This window comes from Vipera berus, assembly GCF_964194415.1.
Source record: "Vipera berus genome assembly, chromosome: 1".
NCBI lineage: Eukaryota > Metazoa > Chordata > Lepidosauria > Squamata > Viperidae > Vipera > Vipera berus.
In genome coordinates, this window is record NC_138202.1 from 87,590,854 (window position 1) to 87,616,289 (window position 25,436).

General features: G+C 37.3%; 1 protein-coding gene across 2 annotated transcripts in view; it reads right to left on the reverse strand.

Annotated features, from left to right (window-relative positions):
• The window catches only part of TPCN2 (two pore segment channel 2), a 106,651-nt gene that overhangs the window by 36,906 nt on the left and 44,309 nt on the right, over positions 1-25,436 (reverse strand). Inside the window, exons 21-25 of one of the 2 annotated variants that reach the window (XM_081312904.1) lie at positions 24,846-24,924; positions 24,615-24,697; positions 23,211-23,292; positions 22,134-22,219; positions 21,063-21,187 (exon numbers count right to left, since the gene is read on the reverse strand). In XM_081312904.1, the coding sequence (XP_081169030.1) occupies positions 21,109-21,187; positions 22,134-22,219; positions 23,211-23,292; positions 24,615-24,697; positions 24,846-24,924 (409 nt within the window). In that variant the 3' untranslated portion in view covers positions 21,063-21,108. Of the gene's footprint in view, positions 1-20,424; positions 21,188-22,133; positions 22,220-23,210; positions 23,293-24,614; positions 24,698-24,845; positions 24,925-25,436 lie in introns of those variants that run through there. The other variant, XM_081312903.1, reaches the window with a different exon arrangement.

The window sequence follows — 25,436 nt, forward strand, 5'->3', positions numbered from 1 at the left end:
ATGAGAACATTGAGATCTTGGTATGATAAGCTGGTATAGTACTGTGTGTGCTTTAAAGCATCTGATAAAATGATTGGTAGGTCTGAATTAACCAGAATGCATCTTTTGCTTCTCCAAATATCTTTCTCACATAACGTCTATGGAGATACTCAGCCATCCAGGTGATGGTTGTCCCAAAGGTGCTTTTCAGGAGGCAACTGGACTTTGTTTTTCTTTGAAGACATTTCACTTCTTATCCAAGAAGCTTCTTCAGCTTTGAGTGGATGGTGGCGAATGGAAAGATTTATATTGCAGGCAGTTGGTCACTTGCATTCTTTTAGAGAGTCGTTGAAGCCATTTGGAGGTTTACCTGTTTCCTTAGGGTCACCTGAGTAGTGCAAATGTGTGTGGAGCCTTCTTGCCTGCAGGATGTCTTCTGCCCTGTGTCTCTTCACTGTTAAAGACAGGCGCAGGCTGTTGGGGATGAGTCTGTGTTGTCTGCATCTCAAACTGAAGCACAAATGGTTCCTGTAGTCTGCAATGTTCTCTGGAAATCTGTTCATACTCCCTCACCATTCAAAGGGTGCTCATCCCAAAGTGCATAGTTAAATGTCTATGGAGATTCTCAGTCATCCAGGTCATGGTTGTCCCAAAGATGGCAACTGGACTTTCTTGTTTCTTTGAACACCTTCAAAGAAAAACAAGAAAGTCCAGTTGCCTCCTGAAAAAGCACCTTTGGGTTTCTCACATAACATTTGTACATTTGTTTGTTTATACACATACAGGCAGTATTCAAATTTTGCTTAATGACTGTTGCAGGGTGCCTGGAGTTTGGTCAGGCCTGACCATCTGAAGTTCGGATAGTCAGGCCTGACCAAACTCCAGGCACTTTGCAACATGGCTGCCTTTACAACCATTTGCAGATGTCCCACGGTCCCACGACCACATTTTACGACAATTTTGCTGAAAACCGGTGCTTTCAATTTTCAGCACCCATAACAAACCACTGGTTCACTTAGTAACAGTGGCATTTGCTTAACGACTGCAGATTCACTTAGCGACTATGGGAGATTTGCTTAATGATGCCACAAAAAGGGTTATAAAATTGGCTCAATCTTGTGACCCACTCATTTACATCCATTATTACCTATAACCTAGTGGTTAAGGTACCAGGCTAGAAAATGGGAGACCATGAGTTCTAATCCTCTTTAGCCATGAAAGCCAGGTGAGTGACCTTGGTCACTTTCTCTCAGCCTGACTCACCTTGCAGGGTTGTTGTGTGGAAATAGGAAGAAGGAGTATAGGATCTGTTCACTGCCTTAAAGTATTTATAAGAAATACTTAAGGTGTGATATAAATACATTAATAAATAACTATGACTGTAATGGGCAGGTTCCATTATAATTTTGTATTGAGGACTACTTGTACATACATGCATAGAAGCATCCAACTTAAGAGTCTGCCCAACTCCACAAGACTCTGAGTGGCTTATAATTTTAAAAGCAAGAATAATAAAACAATAAAAACAGATTGTGTTGCTGAATGATACAGTAAGACACTTGCTTGTTTTACCAGCTACGGCAATTTGTAAAAATAGGAATAGGAATATTCTTTATTGCCTGAGTGTGATTGGACACACAAAGAATTTGTAATGGGCAGGGGTATTTGTAAAATTAATTTTAATTTGTAAAATATAAATGTTTCATTTTACTTTGTAAAATTAATTTTAATTTGTAAAATATAAATGTTTCATTTTAATTTGCAAAATTAACTTTAATTTGCAAAATGCAGATATTTGCATTTTAGGGTGGAATGCTGGAATTGCAAAGTGCATTCACATTTAGAACCAGAGACCAACAGGCAATTTCCACTGGAGCCCAGATTGGCTTATAGTGGTAGAGATTGGTTTGTCGAACTTTTAGAGGCTTGTACAGAGATAAAATAAAAGCCTAAAAATAGAGGGTGCAACTTCTCTTTATCAGTGTATGCAAATTCTACCATATGCTTAATTAGTACAGCAATTAATTGATTGGGAGATGGCTCAGGCATATTAATCTCTGTGTTAGGTAGGTGTGAAGTAATACAGTGGCTTTCCTGAGTTAAACCAAGGGCTTTAAAGAAAGTATCTGTGAGGATGCAGCTTTGTTCTGTGATCTATCCAGGTCCTTGCTTCCGGTATCTCCTTAGTGTCTGAATCAACATTCCTTTACACCTATTTTGTGGGTCAGTCCCTGGAAAAGTGTAGTTGGGAAGAGGTCAGTTTGCTAATCTGATGCCATATTTTCTGCTTCAGCTTCTTCTGCTGTCTTCCTTTCTATCCAAACTGAAATCACTTTTTCTCATTCAGATGAATCTCTCTTCCACCAGTGTTCCTTTTCCCATTAACTTCTGCACCCACAGAACCCTCTTTGTTGTTGTTCTGAATATATTAAAAAGAGCCTTGGTGGAGCAGTGGGCTAATGCCTCCTTAAGTAACACCAGCTGCCTGCAATTAGTGCAGGTTCGAGTCCCACCAGGCTCAAGGTTGACTCAGCCTTCCATCCTTCCGAGGTAGGTAAAATGAGGAATCATTGGATAAGGACCCAGATTGTTGGGGGCAATAAGCTGACTTTGTAATAATGCCGCTTGGGGGGGGAAAGCCCTAATAAGCAGGCATATACATAGAATGAAGGCTATTGCTAAGCACATTGATTTGTGCTTTAGATTGTAAGCCGCCCTGAGTCTTCGGAGAAGGGCGGGATATAAATGGGATTTTTTAAAAAAAATGGCTTCCTTGGAAGTTTGGACTAGACTGAATGAACTCAGTTTTAGTTTCTCCTAAGATCAGGAATTCCATATTCCTCCCAATTTCCCAATACCTCCATTTTGTCTAATGATCTCCCTGTAATTTAAGACCAAGCCAAAGCTAACTGATTTCCTTGTAACTTTCTCTGTTCCAAAAAGCGAAAGTGTTCAGGTGAGGAAACTTTGGAAAAAAACCCTGCTTGGCAGAGCTTTTATTTGCTTGTTTATAAGGTTGTATCTACACCTTGAGATTGTTAGATATTTTCCTGGTAAATTCTTCCTTATAGATAATACTGCATGACTACGTAGCTGTCCTTTATGTTTTGGGATGAAGTTTATATTTAAGTGAAGGAAAAATCAAATCACTGGGGGGGGGTTCTTTTCTATATTTCTAAAGCTGGGCAAAACAGGGAGGTCCTTGGTAGAAGGGCTAAGAACTTTTCAGCAGAAAGACTAACTTCTGTTAAGAAGTTAAATTTTATTATTCTATGCTTTTTGAAGGAAAGCCTTTGGGAAAAGGGATTTACCAAAAGGGTAAAATCACCCTTCCCCCCGCCCATACTGGTAACATCTTGTTAGTTTCACAATGAGATTTAATCAAATAATCCAATATGGTCAGTTTCGCAGAAGGGCTTTTGTAATTTTATTTATTTATTATTTATTATTTTATTTATTAATTTAATTTATATACCGCCCTTCTCTCAAGAGACTCAGGGCGGTGAACAGGGCAATACATAAAAATTAGATTTTGTCTGCTTTATCTTCTTTTATTTAATTGAGCTAATCAAACTTGCAGTACAGAAGATATTTCATGACATATTGCTTACTAGTAAATAAAACATTGTCGAATGACCCATTTGACTAGCCATTTTGACTAGTTAAGGCCAGTAAGGGTGCCTGGATGACATGACTATTAGCAACAGCAATAGCACTTAGATTTATATACCCCTTCATAGCTTTCTCTAAGCAGTTTACAAAGTCAGCATGTTGCCCCCAACCATCTGGCTCCTCATTTTACCAACCTCGGAAGGATGGAAGGCTGAGTCAACCTTGAGCCGGTGAGACTCGAACTGCTGGCAGTCAGCAGAGTTAGCCTGCAATATTGCATTCTAACCACTGCACCACCATGGCTCTTATTACCCTTGACCGAAGATCGGTACACTCCTTCTATCTGGGATGGTCGTCCTCTTCCACCGAGCACACAGCTTCGGGAGGGACACACATGGAGCGGTGAGGGAGGAAGGGGACACCCGCCTAGCCAGCCAGATCAGCCAAATCAACCCTGGCAATCAATGGGGTGACAGATGTCGCAGCCAGATCGCCCTCACATCCAACCATGGCTCTTATTAAATGTACACTCCGTGCTTCTACACCAAATTAGAGGACAAGCTTCAATACTCAGTCTGGGTGAGGAGGTAGAGAGAATGTTTATCAGATTTTCAAATTACACAGAGTTGAATAGGAGAAGTAATTATTAAAGAATCTTGATAAATTGGAAGGATTTCCTGATAGTTGTCACTCAATGGAGTAGGCTGCCTCATAAAATGGCAAGTTCCCTTTTGTTAAAATTCTTTAGAAGCTGCATAACCATTCTAGTAGGTTCTGGCTGCAGATCCCACATGGATTTGGGGGTTAGATTTTATGACACTTCTTCCAAAGTTTTGATTGATTGATTGATTATGTGCAGATTTTCTCCATGATGATTTGTGATCTATTTTTCCCAAGGGAAATGTCTCCTACTCTATACTTATAGGTACATTCTAGGTAATGTATGTACCTAGAGGGGGGAAACACACATTTTCTTAGACATTCTGTCCATAAGCAAATTTCAGTTCTTTCTCAATACCTTAAAGAAAAAATATGGAAGAAGCAGAGGAAAAATGTGGGAGGATTACATGGGCTTATAATGCTTTCACACACATGCACAACATGAACAACAATATGGACATGCACCCCATAAATATAATTGAATAAAAAAGCATGATAATTCTAGTTGAAAACCTAGGTGATTGCATTCACAGAATGGGAACTCAGCCAGAAAACTGACTTTGTCTATTGAGTATTGAAGTTCCATTTGAAGTTGATGTTGGCCTAGTGACAAACATGGCTTACATCCCTTGGCCATATCCTTACCACCTGCCTTGACAAGTGCAGAAAAAATGGTTGTATCGAAATGTTGACAGCTCCAATCCAGGGTTAAACAATACTTGAAGTTCTTTTCTCCATAAGCATATTGTCCTTATTTACATGTGTGTTTCCTGTGGAGAATGCTTTATGGAAAGTGGAAGATTTCCAATTAATTGGAGGTCCATGCTACACATTCTTCTACATGTACTTATATATATGGTAATATATATTCCCTTTTCCTTTAAAAAAGATAACATGTGCTCCCTCAAAATGTGTTGGGCAAGAACTATTTTGGCACTAAGATCTGGGCAACAACTAAAATTAGAGAGAGAGCCAGGAACATGCCTTCCAGTGCCTCAGATGCTTCAATCAAATCAATCCTGATTATAATCTATGATGGTAAGTTGGCAGCTGGGTAATGGAAAACTTCCAAACATTACCTTCAAGCTGCAGAAATAAAGAGGGTATGTGTGAATGTGATATTTGGCAAGGAACTGTACATTGTTTCAGTGCTGTGGGAAAAATGCTTAATGTGCAAACATTTCCTTAAAATAAGATTATAATGAAATATTAGAGGCAATGTTGTTAAAGTTAATCAACTTTGTTGACTAGATGAAAAAAATATGTCATTCTAAACCTATGTCCTGTCCTCAATCTGCAGAATAAATCCGGTGTTCCCTACCATCCTGTTTTACCTGAATGCTAGTCAGAAGATTTTAACTAGAGAATGAGCTCTTGTGTGCCCTGAATCTTGAAATTCAAGCATGTTCCTGTATTACCTGAGGTTTCCAAATGATTTAAGTGATTAAGTAGACTGTGAAAAGGTCTAGTTAGTAATCTACTTTAACTAGAGAGATTATAACGAATTATAAGATCAAAAACTATGTGATCTTAGCTCCTTTGTATGGAATCATATTCATGAATACTTATGTATTTGCCTTAGGAAAACCTTGGAGCTTATTTATTTTATTTCTTAGACACATCTCCCACTTCTTTTTCAGGCATTTGGGGTAGTAAACATGGCACTTCATCCTTCATGTTTTACCCACAAGAAACCACTGAGAAAGGCTGGGTTGAGGGATAATGTTAACTTGAAATCACTTCTTCAGCTGCCATGGCTCAAGGGAACTTAAACCAAAGTCATTAGTAACAACCACACCTTTTAAAATGTTTGAAGGACTCCATTCTGTTTCATAAAATAACCCTATAAAGTTAATAGTAGTAATGAGGAGGCTTAGGTGGAGAGAGATTGGTCATCAAAAATAGAAATAAAATTTGAACTAGAGACTTTTTAAATTTGTATTTTAAGTTCTTGAACCACTACTCTACATCATTTCTTCATGTTCCCTGACGACTTCAATCTATATTCCACAAGGAATCACCTGTACATTTAATTATTATATTTTCAGTTATTACATTTGCAAAAGGAAGAAATCAACTAAGAAAGATTCTGTGGACCAGTAAATAGTCTGAGAAGATGTCGTTTATTAATGAGTCTAGCCATTTTTTAAAAAAAAAGCAACGAATATAATTTTATGCCTTTTTATGCATGGAAGAATCTTTCTTTCACACACACCGCCTGGCTGTCTCTGACTTCACATGAAACCGCATCAATCAAAGAACAGCTTAGAAAGGAGAATGTTCACAGATGAAGCTTGGAAATTTCCATGAGCCTCCTATTGCCAAAGCCTAAACCGATGACATTTGGTGCCAAAGTATAACATCCAGTCTTCTTTTTTCATTACTCTAGGGAAAGCAGGTAAGTTTTTTTGCTTTGGCACTTGGGATTTTCAGTTGGATTTGAGGAGGGAACATTAGGTCAGTTGATAGCCAATATATGGGAGATAATCAGTCTTCAGTTGTTTCTGGCATTTTCTTGATACCTATTTGAACTACAGTTTCAGGAATATGTACATACTTGTTCTGACGTTGGCTTAAACAAATTCAGAGATGGAATAATACTCTCAGAGTCTGCCTTCTCTAAACTGTTCCATGCCTAATCTTGCACTTCTTCATGTATCAACTCTTCAGGCAGACTTTGTCTGCTTTTCGACTTGAAAAAGGATGCCTAAAAGTCACACACATTATATAATAACTAGAAATACCCAGTTGAAAACATAGAAATCTGTTTTCTTAACCCTTTTAGCTCAGAATGGAACTGGAAGAATAGAAAAGCTTTGGGGCCTCAAAACGTGCTGGACCTCAAACCCCAGCAATCCCTGATAGCACAGCCAGTTGTGAATAATGCTAGGAGTTGTAATTCAGCAACATCAGGAGAATGTAAGTTTGGGGGCTGCAAAAATTTGGACCAACACTTAATGGAAGCATAGAGAGTTTTTGGTGATACTTCACTGACCTGGAGTGGCTGTCTGAACTTTTCAGCCCTAAAGATTTCTCATTCCTCACAACTACACTAAGGCAGTGGCTCACAGGAATTCAAGTAGGGATTTTCCAGCCATTATCTGATCTAGGTCTTATTTTCCTGTTGCAACAAGGAACCATTCTGCTGTTAAGCCTTCTCTTATGTTACAGGCAGTCCTTAACTTACAGAATTTTGGTTGCTAAATGATGCAGTGATTAAATGAATCATCATGTTACTGGGCCCGATTTTATGACCATTTTTACCAAAGCCATTAAGCAAATTACTTGGTCATTATGCGAATCCAGCTTCCCCCATTGACTTTACTTCTCAGAAGCTGGCTGGGAAAGTTGCAAATCATGATCACATGATGACAAGATGTAACCTTTGTAAATGCAAGCCACTGCCAAGCACCCACATTGCAATCATATAACTACAGGTGTGGTGTGGTGGTCATAACTTCAATGATGGGATGTAAGTCATTTTTTCTGAGGCTATTGTATCTTCAAATCATTATTAAACCTTTATAAAAATAATAAAGGTGGGAAAAATATCTTAATTAATTAAACAAACAATTGTAAGCTGAAGACTACCTGCACCTGTCTTTCAAAATCATAGACAGGCTGCAAAAAACTTAAAGTCCATTAGGTGGCACCAAAAGACTCAACTTTCTTTGCTCCCATCTAGTGGGTAGGAATAGCAATAGCACTTAGATTTATATACCATTTCATAATGCTTCACAGCCCTCTCTAAGTGGTTTACAGTCAGCATATTGCCCCCCAAAAATCTGTTTCCTCATTTTACTGACTTCGGAAATATAGACAGCTGAATCAACCTTGAGCCAGTCAGGATCACACTGCTGGCAGTCAGCAGAGTTAGCCTGCAATATTGTGCCACCACGGTTTGAATTGGTAGCCTTACCATTGATCTTGATGGTAAGATACTCTGATGTCATAGTAAACTAAGATAAGCAAAAAAGTAACTTTCTTCCTTTGATTCCAGTCATTTTGGTTGTTTTAATATTATCCATTGCTAGAAATCCTATCTCTAAGCAAGTATCAAAAGAGCTGCTAAAGTTAGGGAATAATTTTGAATAATTTAAAGCACATAAGAAAGCTGTTACATAAAAGTGGCCAGATGCAGGAGTGGGCAAGAAGATGGCAGCTTTCCACTGAAGGCTTAGGGTGGTTGAAAGACTCAAATTGTTATTTAATAGAAGCTGTTTATGGCCATATTTGACACCTACTGGTTCAGAATTCCTCCTGTTTGGAATGTACATCCGAGTTTTCAGCCAGTTTACAAACTTGGAAGTAACTTCAGATCTGCCATCTCCAGCTTATTGATTGACAGGCCCGAGAAGTCACCATGTGGAGCCTAGATGCTGGTAGGTATCAAATGATTTGCTGCCATCCAACGACTTTTGTTGGTATTGCCTTTTCCAAAGCTGGCCTCTGCCACTGCTCAGGTCAATCTCTCTCCAATTTAATTAAAAGAGTGCACTCACAGCTGGAGGCCCTTTGCATACCTGGCAAGGGACTTGAGCTTCAGCCTCACCTCACCTGTATGCAAATATTCTGTTCTTTTCATCAGCCTGCCAAGAGAAGCAGAGCTTTATCTGAATTCCAAAGTCACAAAAACAGCATTGTACTCTGGCAGTTAATTTTTACCGGTTTACAATGTACTTGCTTTGCAAAGAAGATAATGCCAGCTAACCACAGCAAACCTTCTGAACACAGCTGTTGTTATACTTTATAGTGGATGAAAGCATCGATTTCTCTACCACCACTTTTGCAGATTGTGCCTGGGCCAGATAGAAATAGTCTCTCCTTGCTTTTGTTTGAAAAAGGTTGTGTTCAGAATTCTTCTTGCTTTGTCTCAGCAAAACTGGCAACGTTATAGTGAAGTAACGAGTGACATCTTGTAGACGGAAATGACAAAGGGCCATGCCAAGGACAAGTGACAACAGGGTGAATAATGCCAACTATAAACTTTACAAGTCTAACTATTAAGTGGATGAGATGTTAATTCTGGACTTGGAACACCCAGCTTTTTAAATCTTTGAGAGTCAAAAGTAACTAGGACTTCAAGATGGGATGTTCTGAGGAACAGTCAAGAGGGGGATTTTTATTTTAATCAGGGCTCCTGCACAGAAAGAGGAAAGGCTAATCTCCCACCCCCTTCCTGCCTCGTTCCAGTTTCCTGATGGAAATCATGACTTCATTTGCCCTAAGCTCTGTGTTTATTTTTTTCAGTATAAATAATAAAACAAATTATATTCTCATCTGGAAAATGAAATTGATATTGATGGTTACTTGTTAAGTTACAAGTATGGCATCCGAATTTATAATGGTCCATATGTATAGGTTTGTGTGCATATTTTCACAACTTAAATAAACTGAAATGGCATTCAATAAAACAAATGTATAATAGTGGGAACTTTCAGATTTTAGGATGAAGGAAGTAAAACACCCCTCTTCTGTAAACTAATTTGCTATTGTTTAAATAAAATACCCCTCTTCTATAAATTTTCCAATTGTTTTTTTCCCCAACCTTATAAAGTTAGCCACTTTAATAGTCTGCATTTTGATAAGTCAATCAATCCATTTAAACCATATTGGAGGAGCTGAGGGTTGTTTTTTTCCAGCTATAATGTTATATACTATAGGATTTTCTTAGAAATGAAGAGGAAATTAAATAATGAAAAGTAGAAATTCTATAATTAAATAATGATAAAATAACAACTGCAGATTGTATAAAAGAAACCATTCAATTTTGTTGGCACATTTCTCATAGTACTGTCTATATATCTGATTATCCAAACAACTGACAAATTTGCCTTCAAAAATACAACAAGCATGGATGCCATCTAGTGACTATAAAAATGTGAATTAAAACTGAGAAAGTTTCTTGTATATAGATGTCTCAGATACATATACTTTAATATCCCTGGGCAGATTATTTATTTTACCCCCAGATTGGTTTAGCATTATATTTCAGTGTGTTTTCTTCCTATTCACTCAGTACTCTAAAAAGGATCTGATGCAAGGAAATCTATGAATTATCCATATACACGTGGCAGCAAGACAGCAAGCCAATTATATAAATTAAGGCAAAGTCTCTCTGTTCTTTCTGGTCTATAGCCTAAGAGCAGAAATACTTGTGTTGCAAGGGTGGTTGTGTTTTTTGTTTTTTAATTTTGCTGCACGGAAGCACTACAATTAAATTTTGATTTGCACAGCACTTTTAAAGTATTTACATGGAATAGTAATTAGGGATCTGACTATGCCAACAATATACTGGAATAGCAAAAACCCTGGCCAAGTATAGGAACAACTTGCTTCATACCCTTACAAAACACTGCCCAAACTGTGTGACTTTTTTTATGGTGGTGACACATTTGGAATATAGGAAGGTAAAACCTGCACCTGTTGTATCATATGTTTGATGATAACTGGCTTGAACTAGGTGACAGTAAGGAAATATATGGCGTTCTTTCTATTGTGTGGACTTATACAATCTTCCTGATAATTATATTTGCACAGCAATGTTGTGGCACCCATTCAAAATAGAGGAAACAATAATAATACTGTGCGGCAAAGTACAAAGCTTATGGAGAATGGTAGCCCTGCCTTCCAGAAGTCGAACCCAGTAAAGCCTTGGGGATATAAAATCCAGGAGTGTAAAGTCCTTCACTGGATATGAAGCACCCGATAAAACACCTTGCAAAGGTAGAGATTAAAAGATGAAGGTTTGAGCAAGGGCATCCTTGGTTCACATGAGGTGAATCACAAGAGCCTGAATTAAACCACACTCTCCACTTCAGCCAGTCGCCCTAGCTGTCTTCATCAGTCATCAAATGTAGTAATGAAACAGAACGGAGAGTACATGTTTACCCACAATCCCTCGACTCCCGGTCTTTTTGAGCTGATCTGGAAGTTTTGATGGAAGTCTATAACTGCATTCAATGGATCATAGTTATGGTACTCTGAGTAAGTCCACAAAAGGAGAATAGATACGGTATAATCAGGAAGTTCTCCTCTTAGCTTTATACAAGTAACATCATCCATAATGCAATTAATTAAGTATTAATGAAGGATAGCTAATATGTCAGCTATGAAATTTCCAGGACTGGAATAACCTGGCTTCAGGTATCCATGTCCTGTAATCCTGTGGCCTCAGCAACTGGAATCACTTGACTATGTTTGGATAAGGTAATGCTTTGATGTACAGTATTTGGATGGGAAACTTCCAGAAGTATGCATGGTTGTAGGCTAAGGCTACCAAATATAGACTGTCACATTCCAGTTGGCCAGTAGAAAACAGCTGTGAAATGCAGCAATCCTCTGCTTCTTAATGGTTGCCTGCTAACCCTGATGCATCTGTCTAGGATTGAGAGTTCTACGCTGGAAAATTAAAAAAAAAACATTCTGGAAAAATGCAGTGGCAAAACATCTCAGCATTATTTCCAAGAAAATGACATGGATTATGTCCACCTAAAGTTGAACTAGACTTGAAGAATGTATTATCTTCAAAAATCTTATAACCAGATTATTGCAATGCACTCTGACTAGGGCTATCCTTGAAAATAGCCTAGAAGCAAGAGCTGATTCTTGGCTCCTGACAGCTAGCACTAGCCGTCATGGAAGCTCCAGGAGAAACAACAATATGGAAATCAGACAAGATTATTGTCCTTCTAAAACTGAAAGCAAAGCAGTAAAGGTCCAACTTCATCTAGATATAACTAAATCCAGTGCCATCTAGCGACCAAGTGGTGTACTGTATTACCTTTAGCAGATAGTCCGTTTTGAAATGTGCACTTTCCATTCAGACCATAAGCTATAAAGAACATCCCCCCAAAGAGATCTCTTTCTCCTGCCCTTACTGTGAATACAAGCATATGGTGTATAGCAGAATGTCTCAAAATGTGGCGCTAACATTTCCCTGGTTGGATTCCACAATTTGGGCATTTTTACCATCTTTTTTTCCTTTCACCGAAAAAATAAACAATTAATACACTGCGTTCAACCTATTTGGAGATAGTTAAAAATCTCTCTCTCCTAAAACATCATGTTTCAGTTTTGTTCAAGTGCAGACTGCCATTGCCTACTCATATTTCTTTTTTTTCCCCTCCTCCCAATTTCCGTTCCACCAAAGTTTGCTCAGAATTTCTCTCACAAAACAGAACTTTGGTTCTTGTTGATCTAAAGTACAAGGAGAAATTTCAGAATGCCTTTTTTTGCTAAATTCTGTGACTGTAGAATTTCAACACTAAAATATATACATACATATTTTGCACAAAAGGTCTTCTGAAATTATGTTTCTCTCTATTCTCAAATATGAGATAAAAAAAATCCTATGATCTCACCATACTTGGACATCTGGTGGAACATAGGGTTACAGTTAAAACCATTTAAATTTTAAAAATACCATGACAGAATTATCTGTATTCTACCTGCATAGAAATGTATAAAGAGGATAATTGGTAGAAAGAATTGGGTACATGACTTTGGGACAGTATTATCAATACTTTCAAATGTATTTTCATAGGTTAAATTTTACTTTAAATGTAATCTTAGATACTCAAGAAGTTGAATTGCTAGTTCATCAATACAGAATGTTGACAATACAGTGAATATGCTTGGTGACAATTGTGAATTTCTGGTTCAATTTAAGAAAAGCACATATAAAAGGAATGGATCAAGGCACTCATATAAGCAAAACACTTTTCTGACAGCCATCTATGACTTGATTTAAGGGGAATAAAGCCAAAGGGAATGATATGGTAATATTTTGGTTACATCTTAAAACATTTGATCTTAGCAGACATCTTTTAGATAACCCCAAGTATCATTGCTCTTGGCCTAGTGAAATATATATATTACATGATTTGGACAATCTTTGTGAATAAAAGAAATACATTTTTCATAAGATCTAGCTCTACATGAAACTATGAAGGAGACTTCTCGCCAATATTATATATCTCTGATACAATTCTGGCAAATGAAGCAGTATTCCTACTTCTAGCCACCGTCGCTTTCTTGCCCGATCTCCGCTCCTTCCGGCGCGACCTTAAAACCTATCTCTTTAAACAAGCTGGCCTGGCCTGATGGGACGGGGTGGGATTTTTATTAATGACTTCAATTTTAAATTTGTATTATCCTTGGGCATTGTTTAATTATGTTTTAATAATTTAATTTTAATTTTTGTATCTAATTTTTATGTATTGCCCTGTTCACCGCCCTGAGTCTCTTGAGAGAAGGGCGGTATATAAATTAAATTAATAAATAAAATAAATAAATAAATAAATTTGCACATGTCCAGGAGACATTTTTGTCAAAGTGAAAACAGTGGACAAAATGAAGAGGTTTGGATTGGTGGCACTGAGAAGGAGCACCTCATTTTACAAGATATGTGAACATACAATCTTCATGGAAAAGAATGCAAAATGTGCTTAATACTGGGCCATGAATGAGGTTATCATCTGGGTTGACCAACAGGTGTTGCTGCTGCCTCCACAAATTGGAGTTATGAGTTAACCACCACCCCCCGTTGGGATAGGAGGGTCGGTTGCCCACACCTCAAGGAAACAAAGCAGGTGCTTTCCTTGCCCATCCAGCCAGTGGGCTGGTTAAATTACACTCGGAAAGAATAGCCTTGTTCTTTCATGAAATTCAATTACAGAGAAAGAGAGGTGGCACCTTTTGTGATGCAATGGGACAATCTGCGCTTCTTGTGGCCCCCTTCTGCTGGATACTTTGATCTGAATGCTATTGTCTGGCTTTAACACCTTCACCTTTAATTCCAAACAGAGGAGGCCTATCCAGCAGTTTTTCTATAGCAAGAATTGTTCACGTCTTCTTAATAGGAACCCTCAATTATCCAGGAAGCCAGAAACTAAATACACATAGTTTTGGTGAAATATAAGATTATTCTCACCAGTATTAAAACAAGTAGGAGAGGCCACATTAAAGACTCAAGTTTTACTTTCTAAGACTATTGCTTAATAAAAAAACACACACACACACACTGGCAACAGCTCAGCAGCACATTAGGGCTGGAACCAGTTCAACCCAAAATGCAGAAAGGAGATGTAACTGAGTAAAATAATACAGGTCAGACAAGCTCTCTAGCTCACCTTAATAAGATCATTATTGTAAAGCGCTATCGCCATATTGACAGGGCCCAAGCCTGTGGCAGTTCAACACTATAGTATTGCAGATTTGATGGAACAAAACCACACTCCTCAGCTGGGGAGAACTGCAACTTAAGCTGCCAGAATCCAATCCTGCACGATAAGTCTCACATACATTTTAGGAGCAGAACAGTGTGGATTAGGAGGCCATCTAGCTGAGCTTTCCAACTGACCAAGAAAAAGTGATTTTTCACTCAAGCTCAACAAAAGACATCTCTCATTTGGAAAGTCAAACCATTTAGTCTCCTCTCCTAAACAGCTTTACCACTCTCCCTTTTTCAGATTAGATTACAGTAATTATTCATCAGTTGCATAGATATAATGTTCTTAGACTTCATGCATTCGCTTTCTAAAATTAATTCATGTTGGACTTATAACTTGGTCTTTCTTTCAGGAATTCATATAATTATATGTGTACAGATTCATATAAATTATATGTGTACAGATCACACTAAGCCAGTTCACAATTACCCAGGTTTATGCAATACTGTACTAATTGGTAAGGCATGATCTTTCTAGAATATCTAGGTTCATATAACATCAAAAACCAGAAACAAACAAACCACTTTATACCTTAACATAAACCCAACTGGAACAGCCTTGTCACCATTTTTTCCTGTAACAACCCCGCAAATAGTTGGGCTGAGATACAGTACCTCCTGGCATAAAGTCACTTATTAAGCGTCCATATATGAAAATGCATGTGTGTTTAGTGTCTGGAGTTTTATTTATTTTTTAAAATATATTTTATTGATTTTTTGCAATAACAATCATCAGTGCTTAGTAAACAGCGTGTTTTCTGGGTTCATATATTTTAAAAAACAATAATAATTAATTTCTATAATTCCATGATCAATATATTAATAGTATGTTTCCTTGATCTTCCCTTCTTCCAATGTTATTCTCCTTTGTCAACATTAGATAAATATAATATTTTCAATACATACAAGGTTGGATATAAACATTTTTTGTGTTTGTTCAGATAACAATAACATCCATATATAACATCTTTTCTAATTAACTTATGTTTCAGTTGTATTTGTAAAAGTCGTCTTGTTAGGTCACTATGTGTCCTGTTTTCAAAATTCTTATTTAAACTTAATTTCCCCTCAGTATTCAAACCATTCTTATCAGTCATTGTTTTCTCAAAATTAATTACCTAAATATCCAAACTTTTCATTTACATACCCCATCCCAATATTTTCATATTTCATATATTATAAAGATACCATACTACTTATATATCCTATAACATCCACATAAAACATCTTTTCTGAGCGGTTTATATTTCAAATATATTTATAAAAGTCATCTTATTGAGTCACTATATGTCCTGTTTTCAAAATTCTTATTTAAGCTTACTTTCCCCTCGGTATTCAAATCATTCTTCTGTTATAATTCTCTCAAACCTAATTACCTTTAAATGTCTAAACTTTCCATTCACATACATCATCCCAGTATTTTAACATTGTATATATTATAAAAAATACTATACTACTTATATGAGACCCATTCAGTAGACCCCTGACCTGTAATAAAACTGTGGGTGGGTGGATGTAACTAAGAAGGATGGAGCAATTTGCCTGCTTATATATGCACATATTGTGGCTCATTGTGCAGTCAGATGAGCAAATTTAAAATAGGGGGAGGGGGGGAAATTACTTTTCACTTATCCTTGACCTGATTGGCAAAAGTCTCTGAAGATTACTGTATCTGTTTAAAGCAGGGGGAAGCAATGTATTGGTTTCCCAGATACTGCTGTGCTTTGGGGTCCATCATTGGTCACCATTATCAGGAAGGAAGCTATAACTCAAGAAGAAAATTGGCCATCTTTGAAAGAAGTAATATGCTTAAAATAAGTTCCCAAGCAAAAATAAAGTGGAAAGTGCCTGACATTTTTCTCTCAAGATGAAAACATGTCTTCAGCCACTTTTTACATTCAGCATCCAAAAGGGTTTACAAAATGAATCACCCGTATAGATCTGACATTGACAGCAAGAACAGCAACATCTTCCATTTTTGCAGTTTGTTATTTATAAAAGACACCAACATTTCTATGATGCTATTATCACTATGAAATGCCTTCCAAAGGAGGTAGAAGAATGCTGCATTCCTAATAAAAAGTATGATTCAGAAATAGTTGGGCCTAAAAGTATATTCGGAAGGTGTCGTTCTTATTTTCACGTAAACTCCCTCAGAAAGGTGCGCAGCTTGCAGACGTATGAGGACTGCCTGTCTTTAGAAAATTCAGTTAAATGAAGACAAAACATTTTCAAGAAAATAAACCCAAAGACAAAATTTGCAAATTAAGAGATAACCCCAAATAATACTCTAAACACTTCTACAAGTTTCTTGAAAGCATCAAACCTCAGTCCCTGCAGGCTTCAGGCCTGGAAGAATCATACATTCCTTTTTAAGACAATGATTAGATCCCTATGTCATTTCTGCTCAACCTACCCAACAGGATTGTTGTAAATCTAAAAAGTGGGGAAGAAGTAGAGGAAATGAGCCAGGTACCATCTCTCTAATAACTGCAGGATAACAAAAAAAACTGTGTTATGTATAACTTATGTAAAGCAACAACTCAAGCAACATGGGGGCAATACCTCCCTTGTACTATACCATGTAGTGGATGATTTTTCATTAAAAACTAATCTGTAGAAACTGCAATATCTGTCTGATGTTATTGATGTTATGATGCTGTTATCAATCTAATTTACGTATTTGCAGTTTTACTCTAAACCAGGGATGTCCTAACCGTGTCAACTTTAGGGCTTATGGACTTCAACTCCCAGAATTCTGGGAACATAAGTCCACAAGTCTTAACCTTGCTAAATTTGGACTCCCCTGCTCTAAATCTTTTTGAAAGCTAACAGCAAAAGGGCAATCATTATCATTATGCGTGAAGAAAGCCAAAGTGCTTGAGATTTGGGACTTCAGATTTAATGCTAGTACAAATACAAAATAATTTATAAAACTCCAACTGTTTCAAAAATATTTTAATTACATATGCTAACAACTGTGCTGTTAAAAAAGGACTCACATAAGATACATTTTACAATTTCCTTTTTTTCCAAGTTAATACATAAAACTTGACAATATGCAAACAACTTTAGTGGTTTCCCCATATGTTCTCAGAGCATGAGAAATTCAACATTTATATTGCACTGGTAAACCTAGAGCACTGAACTGCCCGAATTGCACCACTAGAAGAAAAAAGTAGCATGAAAAATGTTTGGAAGTTATACCTGCTGTCTTGAGTACAGAAAAATGCTCATTTTTCTTAAGCTTAAAATTAACAAAATGTTACATAAAGAATCATGTTCTTCATAGTAATTGTTACTGATGACCAAAAAAATAAATCAAACCAAAACAAGCCAGGGACAGAGGAATGTCTTGTCCTCTTGCTTCAACGGCCGTAGAAATACAGCCAATAGTGAAAGATGCTACCATCAGCATCAGCCTGAATATCAAAGGGTCCTCACCCTTAAAGTAAGCTATGAAAATTCTGGGCTTAAAAGAATGCGAAATGTTCTGTAGATATAAATAGCAATAGCACTCAAACTTATATACCGCTTCACAATGCTTTCCAGCCCCCTCTAAGCGGTTTACAGAGTCTGCATACTGCCCCCAACAATCTGGGTCCTCATTTTACCAACCTTGGAAGGATGGAAGCATAAAACAGATTTAATATTTCAGAGAAAGGCTACAGCAGAGTTACTCTTCCTTAACTTTCTTTGTGTAAAAGAATTTTTAAGGAAGGGTAATTCAAAATGCAATCCATATGTAATATAGTTAAGGAAGGATTTTCTTTTGGAAATGGGAGTTCTATCGATGAGGGGAAAAAATCTCATGCTATCCAAAGGAATACACATCAGAAACCCAGACCATAGCAAATGAAATGCCTATTGATCAATAATAACTGTTAAATTAATGTTTTTTATTTTTATAATGCATAAATATTTTCCTAGATGCAAGGGTTGGTATACCAGTCTCTCAGCTTCCGTACTCTGTGATATGGAACACATTGTCTTTCTACTTTAATATTTACTTACCTTATTATTAATTAATTCTTAATTAAGGCAAGTAGAGAATAACTAAATCTTTTTTAAAAAAATATCTAGCAGCAGCTGCTATATTTGCTCTCAATTTAACATTTCTCAAAAGAAACAAAATCCATTTAGATACATTGGCACTTTCTCTGCAAATCCAAATCCACCTTTGCATTTTAAAGGAAAAATTACTTAGAGATAAATACAGCTACTTTTTAACTATTCCCTCCTCTTTTATTTAGGTCAAAAATACAAAACTGATCTGTTTGTAGGACATAATAAACTAAAAATTAGCAATCACATTATAGTCTAACGGATATTAAAAAAATCTACCACTGCAAAATGTAATATTCAGCACTTTTCTAGAACTGGTTTGTGGCATTCTGCATAAAACAGGACAGGATCATGTTTGGAAAAACCACAAACTGATTCCAGTTCAGAGGATTAACTTTAGGAAAAATCACTGGAGCAGCCCTGGAATGACTAAATCAGCATAGTCCAAAAGAGAAATACTCAATTTCCAGAGGACTAAGAGTTTTGCCTTGTATGCCACAGATTTCATTTTGAACCATTTCAAACATAAAACTTCACAAATGTCCTCATAATGAGCACTCAATTTTTTTTTGAGACTTCTGGAAACTGTGCTGTTTTGAGCTCAACACTTCTTAGAATGTACAAAACCAGTGCTTTTGAACTCTATGAGCATACCAAAAATGGCTCAGTGCATAATCTCTTGCACAATATTCTAAGCAAACTCTTATGTGAATTAATGATGAATTAATGCCTCAGTATATTGTGTGGACCCAGAAAATTGGGTGAGGTAAAATATGGCCTTTATATATGTCAGTGTTTTTTCTACCTCAACAACTTTAAGATGTGTGTACTTCAACTTTCAGAATTACTCAGGCATTTCCACGTATCTTCAAGGTGCTGAGGTTGAGAAACACTGCATATATTATATGAACAGAACTGTCACCTAAGGAAGAGAATTAATATTTGAATACATTTTTAATTAAGCAAATATTATGAGATGATCATAGTTATTTAATCAAATGTCAAAGAATTTCCTTTCAGCAAGGATGAAAAAATTCAGAAGTTAGACAGAAAGCAGAAGAATAAGACTATTTAGCATCCTTGAATGAATAAATTAATAATAGAATGGGAGCTCTATAATAGAATGGGAGCTCTATAATTCATTGAATTCCATCACTAGGTCGGTCATCTCTTCAGACCAAAGATATCTCAATTAGATTTGTTGTTCTTATTATAGCATTCATCCTTGTAAAGAGCTTCTTTTATCTATCCATGTATCTTAGGGAATCCCAGGGAGTCACGCAGATAGAGGTTTTACATAATACCTGATGGAATCATAACATAGCCAACACAAATAAATTTGCTACTGATATGATTAAAAGGACTAAGATTTAATTTCTATAATTGTTTTTACTGGCATGAAACAATGTTGTATTTTTATTTGAAAGAGGTGTCCAAATTTTATGGCCAATGGGTGCAATTTGAATAAAGTCTGTGTGTCATATATGTTCTTGCAAAATGGGTTGGGTAGTACTCACAAAATGTTTGCCACAATACATGTGGACAGTTACAAAACTTGCCTGTGAACCCAAGTATGAGACACAGACTTAGTCCCTGACAATTATTTCAACTGTTTTCCTCTATAGTACTTATTTCACTAAGGACACACACAGAGCAGGCTTCACCAAAAAGGTAAAACAAGGCAAAGTTGAGCTTCAAACAAGAAATAGAGGTTGTAACCCATTCTATTCCCAATGGGTCTTAGTCTAGACCAGGGGTAGGCAACCTCAGCTCTTTTATGACTCATGGACTTCAACTCCCAGAATTCCTGAGTCAGCTATGCTGACTCAGGAATTCTGGGAGTTGAAGTCCATGAGTCATAAAAGAGCCGAGGTTGCCTACCCCTGGTCTAGATTGCCTCAGTTTAGCTGATCCTGATAACGAAGGGGATTAGAGGGGCAGGGAGACAAAGCTTTATGCACCTTGATGCCATGAATTCAAGTCCCCAAAACTGGAATTGTATTATTGTATTATTATTCTTTCTAAAATAGCTTGCTGCATTGGAACATATAAAATAACAATTTTTTACATGAATCCCTACCTTTAGGTTTTAAACTTTTATCCTGTATTTGAAACGTTTAGACATTTACTAAAACACTTTGCTAACAATAAGGCACTGTCCTAGCATATCACACAGCAAATACTAAAAAAGAAAGCTTGCCTCTGAAGAAGGTTTGCTTTTTGTACTGTCTGTACTGCACCAGGCCGGCAGACATAATTATTTCTCTTCCACCACATTTACTATAAAGTGCAGTATCACTGATCCATTTCCCTTTCTTAAAAGCAATTAATACTCCATAATTATCTACTCCATAAGTCAACTTAAAAGGAAGTCAAATTAGAATTTAAAAATATGTTTAAAATGAGCCCAAGTGATCTTTAAAGGCCGTCTATTGTAGGCAACATTCAAAAATAAAATCAAATTAGCACTCTTTCTAGAAAGAAATAAGAGCTGTCTTCTCTTTAGGTATAAAACCTGCATGCAGGCATGATGAGGCTGGATTGCCACTTCCAGCTAGGTGTCATCTATATAGATGCATATGTGGATGCTGGTGAAGTCTTGCAATCAGTTCTTCCTCTGTTGGTTCTTCCAAAACATCCCTGCAAGAACAAGCCAGAATCACTGAAAAATAGCAAAATCAGTGTCTTAGTACAGACATTGTACATATTTTTACACACCAGAAATAACTTCCCTAGGCATTTCAACATTAAAAGCCCCTATAGCATTGCGGGCCGGATGCGTCCTGCCAAAATCACGCCTACCCCAGCTGTGGCAATGGAGAAAGTCGTGATACGTCGTGACATGTCACGTGACATTGTGAGTTTGATACCCCTGCCCTATAGTCTATCATTCATTATTCAATTCCCAATAGATACTTCATACGCAAAATTATATTTTGTTTTATTTTAAAACAGATTCTCTAGCAACTTTGCTAGTATAGTATATAGGTAGTCCTCGACTTACAATAGTTCATTTAGTGAGCGTTCGAAGGTACAGCAGCACCGAAAAAAGTAACTTATAACCGTTTTTCACATTTATGACCGTTGCAGCATCCCCACAGTCACGCGATCAAAATTCAGATGCTTGGCAATTGACTCATATCTATGACGGTTGCACTGTCCCAGGATCATGTGATCCCTTTTAGCAACCTTCTGACAAGTCAAGTCAATGGGGAAGCCACATTCACTTAACAACCATGTGACTAACTTAACAACTGCAACAATTCACTTAACAGCTGTGGCAAGAAAGGTCATAAAATGGGGCAAAACTCACTTAACAAATGTGTCACTTAGCAACAGAAATGTTTGGCTCAATTGTGGTCATAAGTCGAGGACTACCTGTAATCAGATAAGAAAAATAGGGCAACATTCTCTAAATTCTGGCACTCTTTGAATGGAGTCCCTGATGCTATTTCTCCTTGCAGTGTTTTAGTCCTAGCAGTAAAGAAAATAATTGTTATTGCTCATTTTCCTCACTCTAGTCCTCTGTTAGTTTCTTTTCTCAATTAAAAATATAAAGCTGCTGCATGCATTGCTGTGCTTGTACCTGAAGAGGAGTTCCACTGTCATTTGATATTCAACTTCAGAGAGAGATGGCCTATGGCAGCGACGATCCCATTTATGAATAAAATTCTGCAATTTAAGGAAACCAATACCATTTTAAGAGAGAGAAGCCTCTTACTCAATTCATTTGCAATAGGTTTAAAAAATTCAAGGCACACAGCCAATTCATGTGATTAGTATATAATCAGATGTGGCTATTTGTGGTAAAAGGGACGTGGTGCCTCAGTGGGTTAGGACGCTGAGCCTGTCGATCAGAAGGTCGGCAGTTTGGCGGGTCGAATCCCGAGTGCCACGTAACAGAGTGAGCGCCTGTTACTCATCCCAGCTTCTGCCAACCTAGCAGTTCGAAAGCATGTAAAAATGCAAGTAGAAAAATAGGGACCACTACAGTGGGAAGGTAACAACATTCCGTGTGCCTTTGGCGTCCAGTCATGCCAGCACATGACCACGGAGACGTCCTCGAACAAGCGCTGGCTCTTCGGCTTTGAAACGGAGATGAGCACCGGCCCCTACAGTCGGAAACAACTAGCACGCATGTGCGGGGGGAACCTTTACCTTTACCTATTTGTGGAAGTCACAGTAACAAAAACTATAACTGTGTTGAAATTCGGATGTTGAAAAAAGAGAAGATTGCATTCTATAAGATTTAAGGAAAGCTGCTGAACAAATTTCTATGGACAGCGTACTTTCTTCCTTTCTTAACAATTCAAAGAAACGTATCTGACAAATCAACTCGAAGCTGCCCAACCTAAGGTACTCCGGGTAAGTATCATCAACAGTAATATGTAAGACTTCTGAGACCTAACATTAAAGTCATGTGTTTGTGTGAAAGGTGCCTCCATGGAAAGTCATGCACTTTCAACTCTAGTAACCCAACCTAAAAATAAATTTTCCAGAAAACTTAGTACTGTATATGCTGTCCATCCTAGTGTGACATCAGGAAATTTGCTACTCCATGTGAAACCATCCATAAATGTGATTTGCTACTCCAAGTGAAACCACCCATAAATGCTCATGTGTTCTTGAAGCCTACTGCTTTGGATGACCAGTCAAGCCTTACCTCTAAAAGCAAGGCTATAAAAAGGTTGACCCAGATGACAGAGGAAGTCAACCACCAGGTGACAAAGTACAATTTTGACCAGCTGCAAAAGAAAGAAAAAAAGGAGGAGAATAAAATCAAGTCATGCCTATTATTACAATTCCAGGCGTAGAATTCCCTGCACTGTGTGACCTGTAGCACACCACACATTTCCTGTGTGGTATTCTTTCCAGTTCCTTTTACAAATTACAAAGTTAGATATCCTTGTATTCTCATAGATGAATTATTCCTGCCACTTAAATCTTTCTTGTGGCCTTTTAGCATTTTTGCTGGCTCTAGAATTTTCTTGTTGATTTTTCTTTTTTTTCCCTTTTTTGCCCTAGATACTCCCTGGATACACACTCTAAATCCACTCTACTGCTTGTCCCTTTCTTGGTTTTGTTTCCTTTGAAAATGTTTCACTTCTCATCCAAGAAGCTTCTTCAGTTCTGAAGAACTGAAGTTTCTTGGATGAGAAGCAAAATGTTTTCAAGGGGGGAAAAACCAAGAAAGTCCAAATGCTTTTTGGGAAAAAATACCTTTGGGACAACCATGACTTAGATCTGGGGTCTTCAAACTTGGCAACTTTAAGACTTGTGGACTTCAACTCCCAGAATTCCTCAGCCAGTCTTGGCTGGCTAAGGAATTCTGGGAGTTGAAGTCCATAAGTCTTGATGACTGAAAATCTCCATAGATAACTCTATTGCTCATATGTTCTAATCTAATTAAGGCTGTTACCGGTTCTAGATTTTTTGCAGTTTATGTATCGTAACTAGCTTTTTAAAAAAAATATATTCTCTATACCCCTCTTGCTATACTAGCTTGTTATTGCTGATTCCTGGCTTATCCTGGCAGCGCTCCAGAACAGGCAACCAACTTGTTCCCATTCTGTTTTCACTTTCTCTGAGAGCATAAAACTAATAGAAGAGAATATTTATCGGTCAGAGTTCAACTGTGGGGTCCTTGGCGCTCTCTGAGCTTGGCTGTTTTTTTGCAGACATTTCATTACTCAACTGGATAACATCTTCAGTACTAGAAAGGAGTGGGGTTTGCTGAACATCAAGGACCACACACTGTAAAACTAACGACAATGATGAGAGTCTGCCATGTAGTAGGAATCCTGGTTTTGCTGCTTCTGCATAGACCAGGGGTAGGCGACCTTGGCTCTTTTATGACTCGTGGACTTCAACTCCCAGAATTCCTGAGCCAGCCAACCTGGTTGGCATATAGGCCAAGGAAGCAACAAAACAGAGTATATGGTAAGAGATAAACCACATATATTTTTTTAAAAAAAATTGGAAACCTGTCTGATAAGATTTGAGAAGTCCATATCTGAATTAGGTTGTCAAATGCATTGCAAAAAAAAAGCATTTTCTCATTACTCACGGAGATAAATATCTGGAATATGCATCCAAGAAAACTTGCCAGTTGTTCACAACCATCACATCCCACAAAATCACTAGTGATGCCTGTATTATGGATTAAGAAAAGTAGTTGAAATGTACATTAACCTATTATGAGAGTTTCATAATATATAAGAGAAAACTTGGAGCTATCAAACAAACAAACTAGTAATTAATCAAAGCAACTAATTAATACACATTGAGTAATACTCACAGCAAAATCATCAAAGTTGTTTGGCCAATACTCCAGTTGTTCAAATGTGCCACACTGCAAAGTTGTATTACTTACAAGGCTATAATGGAATAACAAATAACTGGAAATTATTTCATCACTGTATGCATAGTGGCACTGCACAGATCAAATGTTAAATTAGCTGATTCTTTTATTATAAATATACTTTTAGATTTCTTACAATGAAAAGGAAAATTAAGCCTGGAGATTTTAAATCTCTTAAAATGTAGACATAAAAAAGAATTAAGATGCTTCAAAGCTAAAAGAATATAGTGAGAAAGTCGGCAGAAAATTGGCAGAAAAAGATCACAAATCACAATCACCTGATTGCAGGATGCTGCAACTGGTCATAAATGCAAGCCAGTTGTTAAATGCCTGAATGGAGATCACATGACTGTGAGGGAAGTGTGAGGATTGCAAGTGCAAATAAAGATCATAACTCATTTTTCCCCAAGGCCATCTGAATCATTGTTCAATTAACAGCTGTAAGTCAAGGACTACCTCACAGGTCTGCAACCCACGGCTCCGGAGCCGCATGTGGCTCTTTCAGCCATCTCCTGTGGCTCCCAGTCC